The sequence below is a fragment of the Miniopterus schreibersii genome (genome assembly GCF_964146895.1).
Source record: "Miniopterus schreibersii genome assembly, chromosome: 11".
Taxonomy (NCBI): domain Eukaryota; kingdom Metazoa; phylum Chordata; class Mammalia; order Chiroptera; family Miniopteridae; genus Miniopterus; species Miniopterus schreibersii.
The window spans coordinates 38207626-38233995 of NC_138111.1; the positions used below are offsets into that span (position 1 = coordinate 38207626).

The 26370-nt window shown below is 37.0% G+C and overlaps 1 protein-coding gene across 1 annotated transcript in view; it reads right to left on the reverse strand.

Annotated features, from left to right (window-relative positions):
* Window positions 1-26370, reverse strand: part of TMC1 (transmembrane channel like 1) — a gene marked incomplete at both ends in the record, with an annotated part of 151791 nt that overhangs the window by 85758 nt on the left and 39663 nt on the right. Inside the window, one exon of the mRNA XM_081150770.1 lies at window positions 338-385. Coding sequence (XP_081006896.1) covers window positions 338-385 — 48 coding nt within the window. The remainder of the gene's footprint in view (window positions 1-337; window positions 386-26370) is intronic.

A 26370-nucleotide genomic window follows, 5' to 3' on the forward strand; every position in this document is an offset into this window, starting at 1 on the left:
TTGTAATAGATTCCTCTTTAGAGAAAAACTTTTAGGACAAAGACTATAACAAGGAAAACAGTGGAGAAATAAAAAAGCACGCTTTTCTGGACTAGCAACTACTTGATCATGAGTAACGTGTAAATTGGGCAGGATGTGTGTGTGCCAATTGAATGGAATCTAGAGTGGAGATTCTACTTGCTGGACTTGATCTCTTTTGCGAGACCATCAGAAGTCATTCACACATGCCCCTGTGCTTACACGTGGTGGTGTAATCCCATAAGATAAGAGGATGAATCCCCTGAATTCACTGCTATTCCACAGGAAACATATCCCACATGGGTCCATCCCCACTTACTTGAACTTTCCTCAGTATCATCTTCTTTTTCCTCCACTTGGATTTGTACTGTTGAGGAAAGAAAAAACAAAGTGACTCTTTAAGGGACGGTACAGTTGTCAGTCACTGTTTTTTATTATTTTTATAATAAAGTTCCTTTGTGCAGTTAATAAAAACATTTTTCAGTAAACTTGTCCCAATGAGCATTGTTTATCAAATATCCACAGCTACGGGTTCTTACACAGTGTTGTGCAAAGATTTCTCTGCCTCACTGCCTTCGAGCATTTGCAAAACATATCAATTATAAGCCTGTCAGCTCAATTTAAAATAGCTTCAACCAAAATAAATTCATTGCAATAAATAGAGTTGGGGTTTGTTAAATTATTTTATTCTATGAAAACTGAATTTTTAGTAAAGCTATATCCACATGCATAACTGGTTATTATAACCAAATCAATTTATTAAAATAGAGAATATTTCATTCTAACCAGCAAACCAATGTGAAAGAGTCTTTTTAAAAGTGCTTAAAGGCTGACATTTTCTATTTCAATTGTTTCTTAAGTATTATATGGATACAAACTAAATTTTCTAATATATGATTTACCTTGACAATGTGAAGATAAGAGATATTGCAGTTCTTTCTAAGACAAAAAACATTTCTTCTGTTTATCTCTCACCCCATACTAAAACAGTACAGTGTCTTTTTAGTTTTGCTCCATTTTTATGAAGACATATAAAGATTTTACAAAATTTTTAATGTAAAGTAATATGGGAAAATATATTAATTGGCAGATTTTTTCCCCTTGTCAACTATTATCCATTCATTATTTGTTTAGTCAGCCAGAGACAAGCAAAGCTCTGAGACTTGGCATGGTAAAATTACAGTAGACTAATTCTTTAAAACCATAGTCTAGTAACCTGCTTATAAAATATTAATTTTATCATTTTTATTTAAGGTGGATGGGCATAAGTAAAAAAAAAAAAATTAAAGATGGCAATGTTGTTGTGAACACAGGAAACAACCTCTGGTTTTGTTTCTGCTCAAGCGCTGTCAAAGGTTATTATTCAGAACTTAACAGGCATATTGCAAAGGCAACACATGCCAAGAGTTTAAATTCCATTCACAAAGAAGATTATTGTAAAAGTACTTTTTGCCTTTAAAAAGCATCTGCATAAAAATTTTTAGAATATGCAAAAATGTTATCATTCAACATCAGCCATGCAATGCAAAAATAATTGCTCTTTTATTCAGAGTGGATATATGCCTACTGTCACTGGCTGTAACTGGATCTGCACAAAGATCTTTATGTCACCACTGAGAGTTCACGATAGTGAAGGCAGACACTTCTAAGAAGATATTCTATATTCAACAATAGGTCATGGTCTTTTATTTGCAATTAATGCCACCTCCAAGCTTCATCAGTCAAAGGAGAAGTCCCTAGGAAGGCATTTTAATGCTATAAGATTAGCCTCAGAGCAATGTCTGGTCAGTGTGTATAAAATACAGAAACAGTTAAGGACAAATAGCAAAGGCTGATGCATAGCCCATTCTACAACATGCTAAAGCAAAAATTCACATAAAATGTTATACTGATTTATGATAATCAACCCACTAGACAAGATTAAATAAAGCTAATTAAATGAAATAAAAAAAAAATACTAAATGAACAAAAATGTAAGAAAATCTTTAGGAAGGATCATATATATATTAAATAAAATCAGCAGAATGAAATGTCTCAAAACAAAGAGATGAGCAACAAATCAATTTTCTTTGATAACATGGGAGAGAAAAAAACAGGGTTGAAATCATAGATCATCTTTTCAGATACTAGACGAATAGTCATAAATGACCATTAAGTGAAACCTAAAAATTCACAATAGGAGACATCCTGGTGGCGGCAAGTAAAGAACTAAAAAAGAGCTATGGTTTCTAAGTGATGTAATGGAGAGTATTGAAGAAAAACCCCTTCCCTCCTCTGAGTGACTTTCCAACAGTAACTGTCTCAGTTGGTGCATGATCATCTGCACATGTTCATTAGGTGCCCTCTTTACTGAATAGCATTCCCTTGTCTGGAAGTTGAGTCAGGGGCCATGAACAGTCATTTTTATAGTTATTGCGATCACAATTGGTTTGTTCGTGATTCAAAGGATCAGCAAAGGCATCATCAGCCTCAAGAACTAAATTGCAGCACTGTGACCAGGAGATTTAAGACTCCGTGAACCTCAGAACAAACTTGACTTTAATGGACTATTATTTGGCCTGAAAAGCAACTGTAATGCTGGTCTGTATCTCCTGCAACTCAAAGTGATGCTAAAGAACTAAGCTAAGAAAGCCCTCCAAGACAAAAAGACTGTTCAAGAGAAACTCAGAACACTTAAATGGGAGCAACACACTGTCTTTCCCTTCTCAGACAATGTTTGGCATGGCCTCTTGCCATTCCTTCTCTCAGCAATTTAGTAGTTTATTTCCAATCCCATGACCCCTTCATGCTTTGGCTGCTTCCCAAAACCTATTGATTATGTACTTTAAAAATAAACTCTCTCTTGCAGAGTGATTCGGAGGACAGTGAATAAGTGGAAGGGAGGATCCTGTTAAAATGTTGGAGGCAACAAGCAAAACTCCATTGAAGTAAGCCTATTTAAGACAGGAATATGCAATAGGAGCAGATGAACTCCTAGGCAACCCAGATCCTCATTTCATGCAAATAGACCCAGTAATTAAAAACACTAAAAGGAAACAACAGCAAAATGTCACATTTCAAATGTATTGGAATCATTCAGAAAAGTGGATGTTGTTCCAGGCTTTCTTTTTTAACCAGTAGCACTGGAAGTAGTTTATGTTCCTCAGGATCAGAGTGGCCAAGTGGCTGGAGGAGTTAAATGATATTGCCTATTCCTCTGACCCACATTTATAATTCTTGAAGGGATGTTTGCAGCACCAGGTTATTACTTTGGAAACTAGAAATTCATTTATTCCATTAGCATTTATTGTAAACACTCACAAGAGAGTACAGAGAGAAATGCTCTGGGATGGGAGTTTGTAGACTGTAGAACACCACTGCTTTTCAGAAGTTTTGCTCTTTGATAGCAGTAAAATCTACAGTTAGTTATGAGGATCTTATCCAGCTTACTTGGGTTATAGCAACAATTTGTTAGTTATGTTTATTAGGCTTTTGGGGGTGTTCTTTTTCAAGGCTCCTTTGTGTGTGTGAGGAAATGTCGACATCAGTCCCTTGCATTTCAGTGGGATACCTTTCCCCTCAGACTGCACTGCCACGAGAAAGATATTAATCTATGCTGTAACGATCTTAGCTGAAGAACCCACGTCATCAGTCCGTGGTATGATGTGGGATGTGAGAGGAAGAGGAAAATCCAGGCCAACCCCAGGGATTTTGGCCTGGTAACCAGAAGGATAGAACTGCAAAAGAAGGGGGAGGGAAAGCTGTAGGGAGAATAGCATAAATGGGAAGAGCGGGTTGAAGATCAGGAGTTTAATCTGACACGTTGGATTTGAGAGACATTCAAGCTTCAGTTGAGTAAGCAGTGGATATCTGAGTCTTCCAGCTGGGCTGATCATCAAATTAACAGACAGGTTAACCAGGAGAAAACCAAATTCTAATATGCGCACCTGGGGAATTTACATAAGCATGAAAATTCCAAAGACAGTGAGGCAACATTAGAAATATATGACAATTTGGACAAAGAAAAAAAGGGGGAAATGGGGTCTCGGATTTCAGAATTAAGAAGGGGTGATTTACAGGGAGCTGAAGAAGAGCTGAACACACCGCAGGCAAATTCTTGCTAGGCAACTCAGAAACAATGGGACAAAGCAGGCCTCTACCTTACAGGCCCCTGCCGGAAGCCTTCCTATTTAACATACTTAATTCAAGTTAGGCTAAGGCATACTAAAATTTCCTTCCTAAAGCAGGTTTTTGTATGAATCTCTAGGGTAGAAAACAGGGGAGGATCAAAGGTTCTTTCTGAGTCTTTTGTTTCTTAATAACAGCTTTAAACCAGTATCCCAAAAGGCATCTTCAGAGTGGCAAAATTTTGGTCCCCCTCAGCTACTTTTAGTTAAGGACAAGAAGATGCTTATGACATTTGTTTACAACAATCCCAAATCCTTCAAATGATGGAATTAAGCATAATAGTTTTTGAGTAAAGAATCCTCTCAGGAGTAGTAAACACATACTAAGATCATTGCCCTTAAATATCATCAAGGTATCTAGGAAAAAACGTTTAATTAAACAAACCTAGGCTGATAGCCTTTCTGGATGTGACAGTATCTTCTTTAAGACCATTGGGGAAAAAAAAAAACACAATGGGGCACATACATTAAAAAACACCCCAGCCCCGGCAGGCATGGCTCAGGGGTTGAGCATTGACCTAGGATCCAGGAGATCACGGTTCAATTCCTGGTCAGGGTTGCTGGGCTCGATTCCCAGTTGGGGGCCTGTAGGAAGCAGCTGATCAATGACTCTCTCATCATTGATGTTTTCGTTTTTCTCTTTCTCTCTCCCTCTCCCTTCCTCTCTCTGAAATCAATAAAGATATATTAAAAAAAAAAAAACTAAACAAAAACCCACCCCAATATAATTAATGCAAAAAGGCTGGTCATATTTTCAAATATTATAATATCTTGGAGATACTAAATAGATCTTTTATTTAATTAATTAATTTATTTGTATCCTTATCTGAGGATATTTTTTCCATTGAGTTTTTAAAGAGAGTAGACGGGAAGGAGGAGGGAGAGAGGTACATTGATGTGAGAGCGACACATGAGTTCGCTGCTTCCTGCATGAACCCGACCCTGTCCGGGGAGTGAACCTGCAACCGAGGTACATGCTCTTGACTGGGAATCGCGCCCACGGCCCTTTGTTCTGCGGCCTACGCTCTACACCATTAAGCCAAACTGGCCGGGGCCTAAATAGCTCTTTTAAATCACTGTGGTTATAAAACTACAAAAAGAATAATAATTTGGGTCCCAAAGAGGGGAGTAGGCAAGAAATACAACTGCTGTAGCATTTGTCATTCTATGGTGTTTTTCCTCTAGGTAAATTTATTATTATTATTTTTTTAGGATCTGATGCCCTTAAAAGTAGAACATAAATAGTGACTGATACTTGCTTTATTAATATTTATTAATATTATAAAATATTGTAGTTGCCAAATAGAACAGGATGAATTCTGTAGAGAAACACACTTTACTATATAAGGTCCCGGAGAGAGAATGGTTAACCCTGAAAAGAACGGAGAGAGAAAAAGATCCACTTAAAATAAAATCCTTACTTCTATCCTTTTACAATGAAAATAAATATTTTTTACATGCATAAAAAGGAGAGTTTTTTGGGGTTTTTTTGCACTTTTCCCTTCTGTTTTTATTGTACATGAAATTAAAATTGAACACAGGCTGAGTGAAGAGGATAACTGGTATATTTCTGAATTCTACCACCCTTGAGTTGGAAGAGTAACTATGAAATACTGAAGCATAATTCTTCAAATAGCGAATTATATATATTGGAGTATTTGCGAGAAACTACAATTAGATATTTCATGACACCATTGGTCTACAGAAAGAATAAAAACAGCTTTTATTCTATGTGGTTTGGAGGGTTGGCTTTTTGTTAACTATACAAATTCAATAAATAAATAGCTATTTACAAAGGCATTTAGAGCTCTCTGTGGTTACAAAAAAGTAGTGATGTGTCTTGCTTTTTCTCTGCATTTAGATTATTTTGGGGGAGGGGATCTTTCTTATTTAACCATGCTGTCATAATATAGATTCAGAGTGTGTGCTCTCACAGTGCAATTACCACCATAAAGGGCAACCACTGTAAATAAGTGTGCTGAAATAAAAATACATTAGCTTGTGTGAGTTTTTGTGGCTAGAATCTTTTATAGTAATAGGATACCAAAATAACAACCAGATGAAAATAATGCCTTATAAAACCCTGGTGGCTATGCTTATATCCTTGGATTGCTTAGAACAAAAAAGCATCTTTCTGTCCCCCAAAGCATTTTTGCAATATTCCAAGTCATAAAGAATGGTTGTCAGGATTTATGGCTAAACAAACAAAATGAAACAAACAAAAAAAACTCTAAAGAATTATGAAATGACTGAAAGCAGACAATTGATCCTAGAGCATAAAGAAGCAGGAAGCGAGGCTGGCTGAACTCTGTACAGTCCTCACATGCCTTCCTTACACTGTTTTTGTTCCCATAGAAGATGCTAATTACTGCTCATTAGCATACATTAGCAAATGTTAATGAGTGTCTTCTAAAGAACAAAAGGCAGTGGGGGCAGAGTAGAGTCAGAAAGAAGGCTGAATGGTGAGAAAAAGGGTGCAACAGAAGAGAAGACAGAGAACATGAGTGGTTAATTGCTTGGATTTGTAGTTTCCTGAAATTTCAGAAAACCGTCTCCCTGACAAAATAGTAAAGCTCCCAAAAAGATAAAATAATTTAGTTTGTTTTTCTCTAGAAAAAAAGAAAAGAAAGAAAAAGACAGAGCAGTCATTAACTAAAACAATCATTTTTTTCCCCTACTCTTTAGCTGCTTGGGGAGAAATTATACTTTGTAGGATTTGCTATTGAACTAGGAATATTAGTTAACATTGAAATCAGTTAATGAAAAGGAATTTTGAATTCTAGGTGTCCTCATAAGTTTGTAATCATTGTGACCACCCATCCACCCATTCCAGTTTTTCCCCCACAGACTCAATTTATTGTATTCAATAAGACTAAACCTGTAATTTGGATATGGTCTGTAATTTTATTAAAATAGTTCACATAGACTGTGGTGTATGCATTAATTTCTATCCTAAGGGCAGTGGTTAACTCTAGCTAGTAATACACAATGTTAGAATGAAGATTTAACATCTGAAAAACCAGTCAGAAGCACTTCAGCCATCCCTAGCTCAAATTAATACCAGATGGTTTGTTAATTGAAGTAATGCTTATTAGAAATGAATTTTGTGAAATGAAATGTGATGAAGGTATGTCAATTGGCTAGACATATTGACTACACCCTGTCCTGGTTTTCGCAGGGTAGGAGAATATACCAGGCTCAATAATCATCTTCTTTTGGAATGACAGACCCGAGATTCATATGGTCTTTTGTTTTGGCACTAAATGGAAAATTTTGTTATCTCACAAAACCCTTATGAAGTGGGCATTATTATTCTCATTTTCCAGATAAGGAATCAGAGAACTGGAGAGGAGAAGTGAGTAAAAAACCTCAGCTAGCATAGCTAGTAATTTACAGAGCTGAGATTTGGCTTGAAGTCATCCCAAATCCATCAACAAGAATTATTGATTTTACATCCTGGATCTGTCTGTTTCTCTCAGTCACCACTGTCAAAATCACAGAAAAGCTGTCATTGCCTTTTTCCAGGAATATTGAATTAGCCCCTCTTGTGCCATTCAATCCATTCTCCATGCTGCAGTTATCATGGATGTAATTTTACATTTACTTATTAGATTGTGTTGTTTGTTTGGCAATATATAAACTACAAATATTCAAGGTTGCATCTAATTGCCTCTTCATAACAGCCAATAGGATATATCTTATCCTTTCCATTTTTCAGGTGACTTTATAAAAAATAAAAATCACAGTAAAACTTTGAAACTCTCGAGGAAATATGTTTTGTCAAAAATAACAAAATTGCCACTCACTGTAGAATATTAGAAGAAATAGGTTTTCCCCCTAAAATATTATATATTACATTTTGTACAAATAACAAATGCTTTGGTTTCAGTAAAGCTAAAAGGGCAATTAAGAATAGAAAAAGGAAGGTGGGACAGAGAGAGAGAGACTTAGGCAAATCTTCTGGAGTCAGAAAATAGAGGTCTAGAAAAAAAAAAGATCTTGAAGGTGGAGGAGAAAGCAGATAATAAAAGCTTAAATACAAGACAAGACCATGAACCCATATGCCTCAAATAAAAGATCATTTTAAATTTAAGACAAAGTGGGAGTCGTGCATTGGTATAAGCATCATTCTAAATAGCAGGGGCAAAATGAGAACTTTTGGGGTGAAATATATTAAGAATTTATAAATGGAAGAGCTTTTTTTTGGTATTTTTTTTTTTAATTTTAGATAAAAGTAAAAGAAACAAGCAGATGACATGATACTGTATATAAAGAACCCTAAAGATTCCACCAAAAAACTACCAGAACTGATAAATGAGTTCAGTAAAGTAGCATACACAATACATATCCTGAAAACAGTTACATTTTTATGCACCAATAATGAACTATAAGAAAAGGAAACTAATAAAACAATCCCATTTACAAATGTGTTAAAAACCCCCACAAAAACCTAGGAATAAATTTAACCAAGGACATAAAAGACCTGAACTCAATAAATTATAGGACACTGAAGAAAGAAACTGAAGAAGACACAAATAAGTGGAAGCATATATCATGTTCATGGAAAGGAAGAATTAACATCATTAAAATGTCCATACTACCTAAAGCAACCTATAGATTCAATGAAATTCCTATCAAGATACCAATGGAGTATTTCACAGAACTAGAACAAGTATTTCAAAAATTTATATAAAACCACAAAAGACCCCAAATAGCTACAGCAATCTTGAGAAAGAACAAAGTTAGAGGAATCATGTTACCTGATATCAAACTATACTACAAGGCCATAGTAATCAAAACAGCATGGTACTGGCATAAAAAGACATACAGATCAATGGAACAGAATAGAAAGCCCAGAAATAAACCCATGCCCTATGGTTAATTAATATTTGACAAAGGAGGCAAAAACATACTGAAAGGTTAAAGTTGGTGGTGGGTAGGCAGGCTAAATAGCCATCTCAGATGGTGAATAAAGAAAAATTAAATTTATTTAAAGCAAAGGAAATTGGGGATGGGGATATCCAAAGGAAGGGCTACATAGCACCGAGCCAAAGGGTATTGGGTCCATGATGGCAGCAAAAATGTACTTAGGACAGTGAAACAAGGAAGGGCATAGAAGAAGCAACTAGAGAGCCCAGGCTGGGATGCTTTGGCTCACTGAGAAGTCAGAGAAAAGGGGGCCTTGGAGACAGGTTCAGGGGGTAAGCCCAAGATGAGCTGCCGCTGCCCATTGCTCCCCTGGATGCGAGTCTAGTGGGGTCCCTTCAGAGGAAAGTGGGGGGAAGGGAATTGTGCTGTCTTGCTTCCCTGGGGAGAGTACGTGCTGGATCCTTTATCTTGAGTGTATGTATTTATCTTTCTCTTGCAGGTAGAAATCTTAGGGAAGGTCTTAAGGGAGGGTCTTAATAGAATATTCATCAGCTTTCCAGGAGTGCTCTTTCAGGGTCATGGTCTTCACTGATTGATCAGTACCAGGGCAGGGGGTCATTTGTCAATGTAGCTGTTCCTGAGACATTCACAGCATCACTTGTCTAGTTTTGCTGTTTTTCTGGGCCTGGAGTTGAAATACAACTGAGGCCTAGATGTTATCTTTAGGGAAGAAAAGGTCGGGGGGTCTAAACCATATACCCAGTGATACGCTAGGGAAGGGTAAGTTACCCTGGGGGTGAAGTTCTTGTTTTCCCAGTTTTGCCCCTTGCTAGGTATCTGGGGCTTCCCTGGTGAATTTCTATACTTGGCCCATTGTCCTTGCTCTGCTTATATCTGTCTAACACATAAAATTGGGTAAAGACAGTCTATTCAATAAATGGTGCTGGGAAAATAAGAAAGGTACATGCGAAAAAAATGAAACTAGACCACCTCCTTAAACCATACACAAGAATAAACTCAAAATGCATTAAAGACTTAAATGTTAGATTTGAAGCCATAAAAATCCTAGACTAAAACAGGCAGTAAAATCTCAGACATTTCTCATAGGAAACAAAGCAAAAATAAACAAACAGGACCACGTCAAACCAAACAGTTTTTGCACAGCAAAGGAAACCATCAACAAAATGAAAAGACAACCTATCGAATGGGGGAACATATTGGCCAATGATACAGCTGATAAGGGGTTAATATCCAAAATTTATAAAGAACCTATAAAACTCAACACCAAGAAAACAAACAATTCAATTAAAAAATGGGCAAAGCACCTGAATAGAGGCTTCCCAAAGAGGACATACAGATGGCCAATAAACATATGAAAAGGTGCTCAATGTCACCATTCATCAGAGAGATACAAATTAAAACCAAAATGAGATATCACCTCACACCTGTCAGAATGGCTACCATCAATAAATCAACAAACCACAAGCGTTGGCAAGGATGTGGAGAAAAGGGAACCTTAGTACACTGCTGGTGAGAAAGCAGGTTGGTACAGCCACTATAGAAAGCAGTATGGAGTTACCTCAAGAATTAAAAATGGCCCGGCCGGGCGTGGCTCAGCGGTTGATTGTCGACCTAGGATCCAGGCTATCGGGGTTCGATTCCCGGTCAGGGCACATGCCCGGGTTGCAGGCTCGATCCCCAGTCGGGGCGTGCAGGAGGCAGCCGATCAATTACTCTCTCATCATTGATGTTTCTCTCTCTCTCTCTCTCTCCCTTTCCTCTCTCTGAAATCAATAAGGATATATAAAAAAAAAAAAAAAAAAAGAATTAAAAATGGAACTAACTGCCTTATGACCCAGCGATTCCATCTCTGGGAATATATAGGAAGAAACCCAAAACACTAACTCGAAAGAATATTTTATGCACCCATACGTTCATGGCAGCATTATTTACAATAGCCAAGATTTGAAAGCAGCCCTAGTGGCCATCAGTAGATGAGTGGATTAAAAAGCTGTGGTATATTTACACATTTACTCAATGGAATACTATGAGGCCTTAAAAAAAAGGAACTCTCACCTTTTGTAGCAGCATGGTTGGACCTGGAGAGTATTATGCTAAGTGAAATAAGCCAGTCAGAGAAAAAGACAAGTACCATATGATTTCACTTTTATGTGGAATCTAATGAACAAAATAAACTAACAAACAAAACAGAAACTGACTCATAGATAGAGAACAGACAACTGTCAGAGAGAAGGCGGGTTGGGGGGAGGTATGGTGATTGTCAGGGGGAAGGGAGCCAGAGGGAGGTAGAACAGAGTAAAGAGGAGATAAATAGTGATGAAGGAGACTTGATTTTGGGTGGTGAACACACAATACAATATACAGATAATGTATTATAGAATTGTATACCTGAAACCCATATAATTTTATTAACCAATGTCACCCCAATAAAAATACATAAAAATGAAAAAAATAAAGACAAAAAGGTAAAAAACTAGGTAAACACAGAAATTTTTTTAGTTGGATGAGAGCTAGGAGTGTTACCAATAAATACATCAATTTTTTTTGTTCCAACACATAAGTATTTAGTATAGATGCTAAAGGGTAACATTATTAAAACAAAGGAAAGAATTTATGTCTGTGACTTTATGATCCATTCCTGGCATCATTTTGGTCATGGTTATTAAACATATTACATAAAGATTACAACCAGTGATTTCTAATTATCTTTCTTTTTGTAGACTATCAGAGTCAAAACTGGCCAAATCACGTATCTCACAAGGGTCAACCAATTCCTGGGTGAAATTGATACCTCAATGAAAAGCAGAATATAATATAATCTATGACAATAAAATTGAGACCATATGTATAACATATGTAACTTTTTCTTTAAAAAAAAAAAGCTAAAATTATTAAGACCTTTTTTTTGTGCAAAATACATTCCAACTAATGTCGTTTCATTTCATGCTCATAATAATGTAATAAGATAGTAATTACAAGCATTATTTTACTGTAAGAGACCTGAGGCTCAGAAAAATTAACTGATTTGTTAAAGTCTCTATAGTAAGAAAGTGGCAGAACCACAAATCAAAGCTAGGAGAATGAGTATGAATTCCAAAACTCAAGTTCTTAAACAATAGAATTTATTCTTCTAAAATGAAACATTGTCTTCAATGTGAAAATGAACAAGCTAACTGAGGATACACATCCAAGATTTATCTGTGCCTGATGGGACTAATTACTGAGATCAATATGTTCCAGTTCAACTCTTTCCTTCTATCAAAGAAACTCTGGATACACTCTGTTCAATGACTTGCCAAAGATCACAAAACCAATAAGTGGCAAAACCATGATTTAAATCCTAGCCTTCTATTTCCACATCTGTTTTCACACCATGCATTGTAAAAGTTCACCTGAAAGGTGCCAAAGTCTCTGCTATAAAGTCAACAACGATGAATGCAAGCAACTTAGCAACACAGGGGGTCTGAAATAGGACATATGCATAGATTCAAATCCAGGTTTCTGCTAGCAACTTCAGTCGCTACATGGCCAAACGGTGGTTAACACAAAATGCATATCTGGATACCACAAGTTTGCCACACTTTATTCTTTAGCCCAGGCTCCATTCAACTCAGTACCTCTCACAGATGTCCCTCAGAGCATTAACATAAGTGCTCAGTGGATGCTTGTTAAGTCAATGATTTAAACCAGAGTAAATACCAAACCAGAAGGACACAGGGTAGATCCGAACACCAGTCTGTCTCGAGAGTAAATTATACTGTGACAAGAGGCAATCCCACCATTTGCCATCAGTATTGGCTATGGGAAGAATAGGGAACAATGATGGGGTATTAATAATTTATTGTCCATATCTGAGCTATATTCTAAGCATAACCTCATCCAATGTAGTTCAATAAATATATATCGTTCATCTACTCTGTGCAAGGCTCCGTGCCCAATATTAGAGAAGATGCATGCATTAGTAAGAGCGTGTGATGATTAATTTTATGTGTCACCTTTTCTGAGCCACAGAATAACCAGATATTTGGTTAAGCATTATTCTGGGTGTGTCTTTATAAAGAAGGCCTGAATCATAAAACATGAAAAAAAACAAAACAAAAACAGGAATAGAGCAGCCAGTATTTAGCAAAAAACATTTGATTCCCACAGTGTTAAGAAAGAAGCTAGCTCATAAAATGTTAATAGTGCTTTCTTTAGTAGTGGCTAAAATGTTCCAGCTTGTAATAGAGCTCAGGAAAATGCTTCTGGAACATTCTGGAAGTTTAAAGAGAAGTGATGGGAGAGGGTGCTAGTCAATTAACTCTCCTTTGTCTTAGTTGCCAAATTAAGAGACCTCAGTGACTATTGTTAGGGCAGGCTCCTGCCATGATCCTCACTTTACAGAGAAGAGATCAGTAGTAAAAGGTGGCACAGATAATTTACCTATTAGTTCATTCAAGCAACAAGAATATACTTAGTGTCTGTGGAGACAAACAAAGCACTAAAAGGGACTTTATAGCTTAGGTGAAGGACCACTGTCTTGTTCTTAGAATCAAACAGATCTGAGTTCAAATCCTGGCTCTGCCACTCAAAAAGCATGACCACAGGCTCCTTTTCAACCTCTCTGAGCATCAGCTCCCATTTCAGCAAATCATGTAAACAAATAATCTCATAGGAAGGTTGTGATAATTAAACCAGTGTGTGGCAGTGTCTGGTGTATAGAAAGAATTCAAATCTACATTAATCTAATGAAACCTGGGGAGCCATAAAGCAAATAAGAGGTAAAACATTTGGCGTTAAGTAGGAATATATTTAATTACCTGATATCTAATGTCAAGGACAGAAGCTGAGAGAAAGGAGATATCTCAGAGCTGAGATGATCAGAATAAGCAGCATGAAAGGGGCAGACTTAAATTGTGTCTCCAGGTGTCAGGATCCCCGAAGTCGTCTATCTCATCTTAACAACAGGAATAAAGCTGAACAAACTGAAAATCAACAACTCTTCTTAGGTCTTTCAGAGAATTGAGGTTATAGGGCAAACTGCAGCCTCAAAACTGGAGAGAGAGACAGGAAGATGCAGAGGATCACAACTTACTGGAGCAGAACCCTCTGTTCAAACTGTTACTGGGTAGGAAAACCTACACTGTAACTGACAAATCGCTGGAGGCTCCTGTGGATGACTGGGAATTAAAGGAATCTCAAAAACAGAGTGGGATTGGTGGAGAGGAAGGACAACTCCATTGGGGAAAATGGGGGTGGAGGTGGAATTTGTAACAATAGATGCTGTTCCATGACTGTGTTACTCATAAACAATTCAAAAATTGCAAGGATCAAAAATATCCAGGGTCCACAGAGAAAGCCAATGATGGTTGTGTTACTAAGTGAATAAATCTATTTGATATAGTGAGTTGCATATAGGTGTTTGTCTTCAGTATTTCCCAAGATCCAACCACACATGGTAGTGAAGGGATTTTAAGAAGTACAAACCGGCAAAGAAGGAGCATCAATGGATGAGAGCTGTCTACAAGATTGTAAAAATGAGAAAACAGAAAAGAGGTTTCTGGTTTATCTAGGTGAAGGAATGTAGTAGTGCCTGTACATTTTTATAGTGAATGTAGTGGCAACTAAAGGGAAGGAGCTGGTTTACACCTCAGAATCTAGGGGTCAGATCTTAGAGGCCCAAAGGAGAGGGCAGGGGTGGGACTAAGGGTAGAAAACTGCCCTAACCTGAAAGTCAGCTCTGGAAGTTTCCTTTGTCATTCCCACCTCACTGAGGATGCAAAAGCCAGATGAAAAAAACAAAAACTACAAGTTACCACTAATTTTCCTACCGTGCTTTAATTTTCTTCATAGCACTGTCACCACTTGGCATTATGTTATCCAGTTATTTGCTAATTGATACACTGTTTATTTTCCCCACAAGTCAGGTAAGCTCCTGGAAGAAAGGAGTTTTATTGATTTTCTTCAACTCTTTATCTTTAGTGTCTGGCAAATAGTAAGAACTCAGTAAATATCTGTGGCATGAAAGAGTGAGTGAATGAATGAATGAGTGAATGAGTGAACAAACCAATCCATTAATGAACAATAGGGATATTACCAATACCTTCCAGTCTCATTCTTACTAAATTTCCCTGAGCCTTGGGGCCTTTGGATTATTATAGAAAACTTTTCCAAGAGGAAGGAAGATCATGAGCAAAGTCACATGGAAGGAGGCACAGGCCATGGAGGGAATAGAAATTTGCCAAAGAGATGAGACTGCTTCTTCAGGGTTCTTTTCTAATTCCCTTAGAGAAGAGTCTATATTCTCCTTAACTGCATCTCTTATACCTCTCAATAAATTGTTCCTCTTGAGAATTCTAATATTTTAATTTGCCATCTTCTCACTACAGCATTCATGCAGCCTGGCACCTCTGCCCATCACATAACCCAAGCCTCCTCCATTCAGATGAGATGCGACTGCAGGGGATTGAGAAGGAATCAAGGCAAGGGACCAATGCCATTATACAAGTCATTCCTCTTCATAGAGAAAGCAAATGTCACTCACTCCTGAATGGGAGAATTTTCCCTCCTACCAGTTGATGCTAATAGCTCACACGCATCAGTTGCCCTCACCTACATCTAGCCATGGACCAGCAGAAATTCATTGGGGGGGGGAAAGCTAAACAGATTTTTTTAAAGGAAGCAAACTATTGAAGGTTTATGAGATTAATCTCCAAGTCTATAAACTAAGGTGGCATCATGATGCCAGGGGTAACATTCAGGTCTCCTGACCCACTACCTGAGTCACCAGTTGCCAGACTTATAGATTCCAAAGAAGAGTTTGTAGCGGTTTATTTCAGTTTACAGATGCTTCCCCCATCTCATCCTGGGTTATTTGAATGCAGTGTTAAAGCACCCTGGATGTGATATTCTATGCTTGAAATATCTTTGCACCACTTTCTATAGCAACCTATCTAAATAAGTCATGAAATCTAAAAATATACTTAATTCCACAAGTTCTGCCTTTGATCCCCTATAACCTACCAAGGAAAACAATACCAGAGGCCAATCTCCTTTTCTAACACAGCCTGCAAGCAGCAATTAAGAACAAGGAGTGGGGCCCTAGACTAGAAATGTCTCTTCTTATATCTACCAAAAAGCAGGTCTCAGGAAGTGTCTTATAAAACCTAGGTCTACTCCTTTTGTTATCTATGTATTTGTTCAAACAGTCCACCATTCTTCAATATATTTACTAAGTCTTAACCCTTTTTGTGGGGATATATGGTATTGAAAGTTATCCATGCTCCTGTTTTCCTAGATCTTCCAGTATAATCTGTGATACAATGATATGTCCTGAAATTTCTAGAAGAGTCCTGATTACAAATATTTTGCTAGCTATGATGTATTATTGCAAAATTCTTTCCCTTATTTAAAAAGTAACACATGTTGAATACATAGCTTATTAAGTGAATACACTTTCTCTCATATCATTAAAACAAAACAAACAAAACCTTTGAGTGCTATTAAACATCAAAACATAAATGATGAGCTGTGACACATGCAAAGGTTTCCTAAAGAGACAGAATAAATGTCATCCAGTTAAAGAGATCAGATTCTGGGCAAGATAAATCATTCCCATATTTCTTCCTGTTGGCAAATCTGGACTGTTCTATCAGACCTGGTGGTAACATCCTTCAAGTCTATCAACCTATTTTGGCTCTGACTATGGGCCCTGCTGACAACATCTGCATTATCATCTGGTTCCACATGTAGACTTTCTCTAGAGCAATAATGTGCTAGATAGCAAACACAAACCATCCACGAGCAGACTCACCTGATCCTTGGACTTTTCCACTTTTGTGAATTTGAAAACAAAATGTTACAGAATGAAATTTAATTTTATAAAAGTTTTTAATTATGTAAAGAAACTCACAAATTTGAATCAAATGATTTGGCCAAGAGTCTCAATATTTGGTCTGGTAAAAATGGTCACTCCATAGTAGGGACATAAATAACATCTCCACTCCAAAGCACATGGAGAAAGTGACAGGTAAATGATGCAGACTTAATACCACAGAAAACATTAACAGGAAGAAATTGAGTCTTACTGAGGAAATCCAGAAAAGCATCAGAAAGGAGGTGGTAATCAACTGAGCTTTGAAGATGGGTGGAGTGATGATAGGAAAAGATTGAGAGAGACTAAGGTGATTACTACGATAAAATAAAATATAGAGGTTGGTGCACGTGCTCAGCAGTCAGGGAATGAAGTAGAGCAACTAGATTAGATACGAGTTCAAAGTAAGACTAAGTTCAAATGGCAGAAGACCATGACAAACCAGTTTGGGGAGTTCAAATGTCACATGGCAGCAATGCAAACGATCTAAGCCTTCTGATGAAAGAAGAGACACAATGGAATGATACTCTAAGAATTAGGCAAGATCTGAAAAATATCAGACATGGCTGAAAATTGAAAAACACACTTTTAACTACCCATAATTTATATTCCAGTGTAAAAATAACATACTAACATTCCTCACTCAGATAGCTGGATGAAAGCAAGCTAAAATGAAAGGTGGAAGACCGAGAGCTTTAGAATACCTGATCCTAGATCATGATGGTATTATTATAACACGGGGAAGCCAAAGGAGAGCACAAATCAAGATACTTCATAATTTTGAATGGAACTTGCAAGCACCCCCTGCAGGGTCCAGGAGATGTTTTTCAGTAAGAAACTTGCCGTGAAGATGTTAAAAACTAGAATATATTTATTTTCTAAGTATTCAGTGGAAGTTCAGCATTGCCAATATGTATCTATAAGAAAAATTTTTGTGTGGAGTCAGAGAAACTCTAGAACTCTGTAAAACTATTTGTGTATTTGGGGAGTTGCAGCAGAAGTACAGAGGCAGGAAAACTTTTCTTGTTTGAATCAAAAACATATTTTCAAAGGCAGATAGAGTGGAGGAAGATGCTATGTATTGGTCATTGCCTCTCAAAAACCAGATGTTTAAGAACTGGAGAAATGACTGGAATGTAATTCAGTAAGTTCAATGAAAAAGAAGTATATTCCATTTCACAAAATCACCATATGTAAAGGCTTGGACTAGTTGCAAACTTGACTTGCACACAATATTGGCTGTGGGGTGAAAAATAAAAAATAAAAAAAAACAGCCCGGCTGGCTTGGCTCAGCAGCTGAGCATCCACCTATGATCCAGGAGATTGAGGTTCAATTCCCAGTCAGGGTACATGCCTGGGTTGAGGGCTTGATCCTCAGTTGGGGGTGTGCAGGAGGCAGCCGATCAATGACTCTCATCACTGATGTTTCTATCAATCTCTCTCCCTCTACCTTCCTCTCTCTGAAATCAATAAAGACATATTTAAAAATAAATAAATAAATAAATAAATAAATAAATAAATAAACACATTCATCTACTATTGTTGGGAAGTCTGTTTAATTATTTATTACCCAGGAAGTGTTATTATGTTACATAAATAAGGAACCCATTTTCAGTTTTGACTTTAAGCAAAAAATAGCATTAATATCAAGGGGGAAGAAAGACCTAATCAAACTACACAGGAAGATTATAGACAATCCTCCCCTCCAGGAAAAAGGACAGACATGAGAATTAAGACAGACCATTAGCCCTCAGGAGTAGAAAAAGACTTGTAGTGTCATGAAGTCATTCTCGGAGTTAGAAAGCAAAGATTGTGAACTCTCTGTCCTAAGTAATTAAGTCCCTGTAATCACAAATAGAGATCCCAGCTAAGATTAGACCAGAAGCAGAATGGAGCACACAGATGGTGAATGAGCCACACCACCCCATAAGAAATTCCTTAGCTGTCTTGCTTTAAGGCTCTAACTAGTTCCCTTAAGAGGAAGAACTGGACATTTATATCAAAATATATTATATGCCCTATTAACTATAATTATAGTTCACTTCAATAAGTGATCCTTTGTAGGAAGGATAAATAAATGCTACCTTTAATCAGGCTTCTTCAGATTTCACTTTCCCAGCCCTGGATAACATTTTAGGCAGAACCTATAGCTTTCTGGTCATTTATAAGAACCACATCACTTTTATAATTCATATTTATTTTTTGGTGTTAAGGTATTAAAATATCCAATCCAGTCTAAATTAAAACTTCAATCTCATATCCTTTCCAAAGCATTTCCCTCTTTTTACTCATGCTAAGAACCTAGTCATGGAGACTGAAGTGGGGGAGGGAATGGAGACACCTTTGACCATTTCTCCTAACTTATGCCTCCTCCACTCACTATGTGATTTCCGATGCTTGCATGGCATGGAATAATAAAATGAGTATTGGAAGGGCAGAAAGTTAAGCATTTTTGCTCACACTGGGTGGCCACCATGCCTTGTGGTCCATCTATGTCTATGGCATGGGAAAATTTGTGAATTCTTCAGAACCATCCTTTTTGCACTGAGGAAACTCTCACACAATGTTTTGGGGTTTTTTACTTGGTTAATGCATTCCACTGGGGCCTTTTGCTAAACTCCCATAGGTATTGCCCCAATAGTTCCCCCCATAGGCAGCTTCTTTAGCTCTACAATCCTCACCACAGCAAACAACCTTCTGGGGTGAAGAATCATCAAAATCACTCAATCCCTGTTACTTTCCACTGCATCTACTTAGCCCAAGAGGAATGTATGGATACTTGCCTTGATAAATAATGAAAATATAAGCTGTTTTCAATAATTCAATAATATTTCAATTATTTCAAATCAACACATTCCTATTGGTAGATAATGCATATTATGTACACTTAGCAAAAAAATTGTCTATGACAGAATAAAAATTGACTAGAAAGGGAGAAGAAAATTAGTATTTATGGAGGATTTTGTGCATATAAATTAGACTAAAATAGAAGAAATTATTAGTTATAGTGAACAGCCATCACTTTATTATCCCAGTTACTCTGCTTTTATGGGAACTTTCCTACCAACTTCCCAACATTTTCTGTGAACTGTACCCTGACACAAACATACACATGTTTATTCATCCACATGGCTGAAAAAAATGAAAGTTTTCATACTCTTAGCTTCTGCCTTACCTGTCATGTCTACTGTAAAAAGTAAACATGACAGGTAAGAGAGAGAAAATCATATGTAGCCAGAAAGAATTAAGCAGATTTACAGAAGTAAGACACAAAGAGAATTTTCTGGGTTTGCTGTAGTACTTTAGCCTCTGGTTCTAGTTGAGCCTGAGACTGAACATCATCCTTGCCTTTGGGTCCCATGAGTGTCCACCACCTCCAGCTCTCTTTTTGTTTAGGTTAGCTAAGCTGGAATATTTTATCTTTAACTAAATTGCCCTTAACTAACATACCCATTCAAGATCTAAAGCCTGAAAGAAGTGAAGAAAGAATTTATACCTGGGTTTGCATGATTCTAACATTTGTTCCACTACCCACACTGCTGAGAGATAATGACATGGTATAGTGATAAGAGCAAGAACAGGCTTGGGATGCATAAACAGAACTGTAGCAGTCAGAAATTTGATGTAATCATCCAAACTTACTCATAACTATTCAGATTCATATCTGCTGAATGTTTTAGCTCTGCATCTAAGGAATGATCTGGTTAAATTAAAGAACGTTCACTAGAGAGCCATAGAAAAAGATTAAAGAGTTGCAAAAGAAAAAAAGCACATAGTGTATATTGCCACTACAATTCAATTCACACTTCATATCTTGCATTCAACCATCTTTCTCATTATGATCTTATACTACTTTTTAACATTTTCTATGTATTTGTCTCATTTCCCTAAATAGGTTATGAGCTTTTTAAAGTCCAGGAGTGTCTGTTATACTTTATGTTGTATTCAATAATCAATAAACATTATGTTAAATGCACTAAAGATCCATAGCTTGTTCAAACCCAAGGGGATGAGAGGATAATTTAAGAATAGTACTGGTAAATATGAAGCTCTACATTGACGGGGGCTGACTTTTCCCCATACAACAACCAGAAGAGGAGGAAGAATTCTCACATATTAATGTAAAATATTTGAATTTGTCTTAAAAATAAATTCCTAAATTGAAACAACTGTTATAGAACATGTCACAGGAAGAAAAAAATCTTAGAGATTCACCTTTTTCATTGGGATATTTTTACTGGCTAGGACAATTTTGGCTTGAATCTTTTTAATGCTGTCTCATTAATACAGAGTTATGGATTTCATGACTCTCCTTCAAGTCCCTCCAAGGCCTATGAAGACATCAGATAAGAGTAGTAATTCATCTTTCTTTCCCCATTATAATATTCCATATGGATATACTCAATGTTTATGAATATTGGCATATAAATACTAAAAATCTATATCATTGGCTAAAAGCCAGGTCTGTGAGAACTAATCCAAAGTAGAAAAACATGTTTGAAGATATTCTCAATCTGTTTACATTACCTAGAAGCTATGATAACTAAAGGGAATCCTTGAATAATTAAACCCAAGCATACTATAAACACAGCATTGGAATTTAGCTTCTAGCTACAATGAAGTAACTAGAAATGCATTAGCTCTCGTACTTTAAGCAACAACAAAGTCAGATAAAATATATGAAATATCTCTTTTCGACATTGCTCAACAGACAGCCCAAGGCAGTGATCTTTGAAAGAAAAAAAGCAAATGCGATGGGCCCTGACATTGCCTGATAATTTTCCTGAGAGTTTCTAGGTTACAACACAGGAAAAGGGGAACCCAAATAGAGGTTTGTGGTCTCACTGAGTTGAGGAGACACTGTTCTGATTTTAGGGAGTCCAATGCAGCCATAATTTGTGTGGTGAAATAACCAGGAAAAAAGGCGCTACAGTGGAATCTAATGGGAAAAAACAACTGACAAACAAAAAAGATCCAGAGACATAGAAGCATGCAACAGATTGACTTATTTTAGAGGGTGGGGGGGAAGAGATTAACCAATGAATTTATATACATATATGCATAGCCCATGACAGACAGTGCGGGGAAGGCTGGGGAGGGGGCAGGAGCAGAGTGGAGGGGATAATTGAGGGGGGAAGAGGACACCTGTAATACTTTCAACAATAAAGATAAATTAAAAAAAGAAAAAAGACTACAGAGGAAAAAAAGCTTTGGAGATCTGCAGATAAACCCTCTCAAACTTTGGCTGAGTACTGATGTGTGCATACACGTGTGGTGACTACCACAACCAAGGAAAGAACCAAGAGAGAGGAGTGGGCAGGATAGTTTCTGGAGCTCACGAGTCAGGAGTTCAAGTTTGCCACCAGTCAGAGAGGAGAGACCTCCTAATTCGTGGAGAATTGGTTAGAGTCCTCAGCAGGTTATTACCTGGACCAAGTTAGCCCTGTGCTGAACTCACCTTAACAGAGCTTAATAGCATCCAGCTAATTCAAAGTAACTGAACTGCATCCCAGAAAATAATCAAACAATGTATATAAATTTTTCAAAAGACTATAAAAATCCAGAACCCAAAAATGTAAAATTCAATATTACCAATAATGAATAAAAAAATTACTAGATAAGCAAAAAGTGGAAAAAATAATGTGTCACAACCAGGAGAGCAATTAAATGAATCAATTAAATGCAGAAATGATAGATGATGGAATTAGCAGACAATAACAGTAAACAGCTATTATAAATATACTCTCTATGTTTAAGAAAATCATAAGAAAAAATATTTTTAAAATAGAAATCAAATTCTTGAGATGAAAAATACAGCATCTAAAATGAGAAATATACTAGATGGGATGAACAATAAATTAGACATCGATGAAGAAAAGAGTACCAAACTTGAAGACACAGATATTGTCAAAAACAAAACAAAAACAACACACACATAGAAGGAAAACAAGATTTAAAAAAAGAAAAGCTATGGGATTATATTAAACAGTCTAAAATATATGTACTTGGAGTCCCAGAGAGGGAGTCAGAAAAAAATGAGAAAATAATGGCCAAAATTGTTTTAAATTTGATAGAAACTATAAACACAAGATCCAGGAAGCTCAGCAAATTCTAAACAGAAAATAGAAGAATAAAACTATGTCAAGGCACAGCACAGACAAAGTATTAAAATGAACAGTAATACTGAAAATATCTTAAAAGCAGCCAGAGCAAAGTGACACAAAGATTGATCCAACTTCTCATCAAAAGCTATGAAAAAGAGAATGCTTTAAAGCACTGAAAGAAAAAATACATATATATATCAAATTAGAATTCTATTTCTATAAAAAATGTCTTTCAAAAATAACGTAAAGACTCTCTCAGACATAAAAAATTTGAGTAAATTCATTGCCAGCAGACCTGTACTACAAGAAATATTAAAGGAAGTTATTCAGGCAGTAGACTACCTGCAAGCCCAGACTTTTAGGGTCTCTGTCACTTCCAGAGTTGAATGGAGCGCCACACCATAAAGTGTGGTATCTGGCATCTTACAGAGATGCTCCATCAAAGGGGTTGGATAACACAACTCAGATCTGTTGTGTTAACCCTCCGTGGGGTGAAAACAGGAAATAGGAGGGATCCAGGCAGACAAATTTACCTTTCTTCTATCTCTTCATGGGCTACTCCTAGAAATAGTGTTTTCTTGTGTCCTGTCTGGAGAAGATCCACAGGCTGAGTAAAACACCTGCCAGTTGACCTGCTATGTCCCTTCATAGCTTGTTGAAAGTGGTAGACATCATGGTAAGATGTCCCTTGTCATTGCTTCACAGCTAGCCATCATGGTAACTCATCACTGCACATTGTACAGAGCTTGGCATGTGAATAGGCACCAATAATGGAAACTATTGTTATGATACTATGATCTTATGTAACCAAAAGAGGCAATTCTATCATTCTTTTCCTTTCTTATAAAGTCTAAGCATTGTCTAAAAAATGACATTTATTATGTATTAATTTGTATCCATTTTATTAAATAGAAAACCAAACAGAGCTTTCATAAAAAAAGCCTGAAAGAAGATACCCAAATGTCAATGGTGATCTTTTTATTGTGGGATACTATGTTTTTTGTTGATGTTATTATTTAATATATCTTTCTAAAATTTACACATTTCTACAACATATATTCCACTCATAATCAAAATAACGCAATGAAAGTTTAAAACATCCATTGTTGTTAAAGCAATAAGATAAATAATAGACAATATTAATAAACAGCAAGAATAATCAATTCCAACTGCTTGTTTAATGAGATGGTTGTCATGAAGATAGCCTGAGCAGCCTTATTGCAAGTTTTTGTAAGAATTATTGAATTTCTAAAAAGAGCCTGCCAACACCATCACTACCAAAATAGCCAGAGCTGCTTAAGGACCCCAGGTTGGGAAACCCTAGAGGTGCTGACGTTTAATGTCTACATAAGATTCAAACCCTGATCTTATTAGTGGAAAACCAACCCCACCTGTTAAAAGCTAATATACAACTCTGGGCTATTTCTAGTAACTTCTTTGGAAATTGTTTAGAGCCTCAAAAGAAGTGGTTGTTTTTTATATCTGTTTGGTTACCTACTTCAGTAATGATATTCTTAAGACTGTCTAGTGTTTGAAGTCAATAAAATTATTAAGCATATTAAATATGATACTTCTCAGGTTCTCAGGGCACAGGGCTGAAGCTGGGTGACTCTAATAGGTTATCTCCAGGTGTGGTCTCTGTCTCCACTTTCCAAGCTAAGATGAAATAAATCAGATAAAGGAATGGCGGCGCCAGGGCCATCTGGATTTGGAGATCTATGCTGAAAAGCAAACATGTTTTACTAGGTTTCTCATAGTTAAAAATTCTACCTGTTTCCCTGGCTGGTGTGCTCAGTTGGTTGGAGCGGCGTCACACCAAAAGGTGGCAGGTCTGATTCCGGTCAGGGCACATACGCAGGTTTCGGGTTTGATCCCCGGCGGGGCATGCATTGGGGGCTGCCTACTGATGTTTCTCTCTCACATCAATGTTTTTCTCTCTCCCCTTTCCTCTCTAAAATCAATAATATATATTTTTAAAACCTACCAGTTTGTCTTTTGGGGACTGAAATGAGGCTGAGAGCAGATCCAAATGTTAGCTACGTAAGCATCACAGAATGACAGCTGAACACCTCACACGCTCTCTCGATGGTACTGAGATGCGCCCCTATGACAAGTCATAGCAAACAAAAATGCGTGGCTCGCCTCTTCACAGAAGTACTCCTAATTGGTTTTTATGTCTCGCTTCATCTTGCCCTGCCTTAATCTTCTTTACTCTCCTTTTCAACTTTACTTAACTCTGACTGTATTTAATTCACAAACTGAAGCAGAACAGGTTTCCTTCACCACGCTGTCCCACACACCAACCTCACAGTAGGTCACTGTTATGGATTGAACCCTGAATTTGAGTTGCTGCGCTGGAATCTCAGTGTATTTTACTTCCCCTCATTGTCTTCCTAAGTGAAAGAAAGGCAAGTCTTTCTAGTTGGTGAAATCATATGTCCATTAAAGAAAACAAGTTGAAGAAATATTGAACCCTTTCCAATTTCTTAAGAAACAAAGAAACTCTAACCACACACACACACACACACACACAAAATCAAAAGGGAAAAGCCCCAAAGGGGGAACAAAAATTGTGAAAAATCTTTTCAGTGTTCAATCTCTAAGAAAGGTAGACTATTCTACAACCAGGTCTTTATTTGAAATACCTTTCTTGGGCGGCATCCTGGGAGGTCCTGTCAGAAAGTCTCAGCTACCGGCTGACCTGCAGAAGGATGACAGGTTGAAGAGACAAATGTTTCAGGTTTGGTCCAGCACATCCACACACGTCTGCCTGTCGCTGAAAGTGCTCCCTGGTGCCATTTCACAGTCTGAAACATTAGAAGGTACTAATTTCCTCACCATTAAATTTTCATGAATGTTTAGTTTGCCATTTAGGGATGGAGTACACAGGTCAAAAGGGCTGTATTTGGAACTTATGTTTGAAATAAAACCAAACTGGTCATGTAAGTCCTATTCAAAGCAAATATGGCTTCATCCCACTCTGTAGGTGTTTGCTTGCCTCATTTTAGATGCCTTTCATTCTAGGGTTTTATCCTAATGACATATACTGAGGGCAGTGAAAGTGAGTGCACTCTTAGAAAGGTGAGAAATACTGACCACTAAGAACACTAGGCAAATTAAATGAGTAAATAAAGAAGATACTGCTACACCTGGAGTTCGGGTTTAAGTAGCAAAGCTCCAGAACAATCCATCTCCAATGGGGAGAAACCTGGAGACACTGTCTTCATTTTCTCAACTTCTCTGAAAATAAAACTTGCTATAAGAGGAAACTGTTATTTTCCAGGCAAGATTTTAAAACTTTTTTTTTCTATCAGAACTTCTCATAGAAAGGTAATAATAT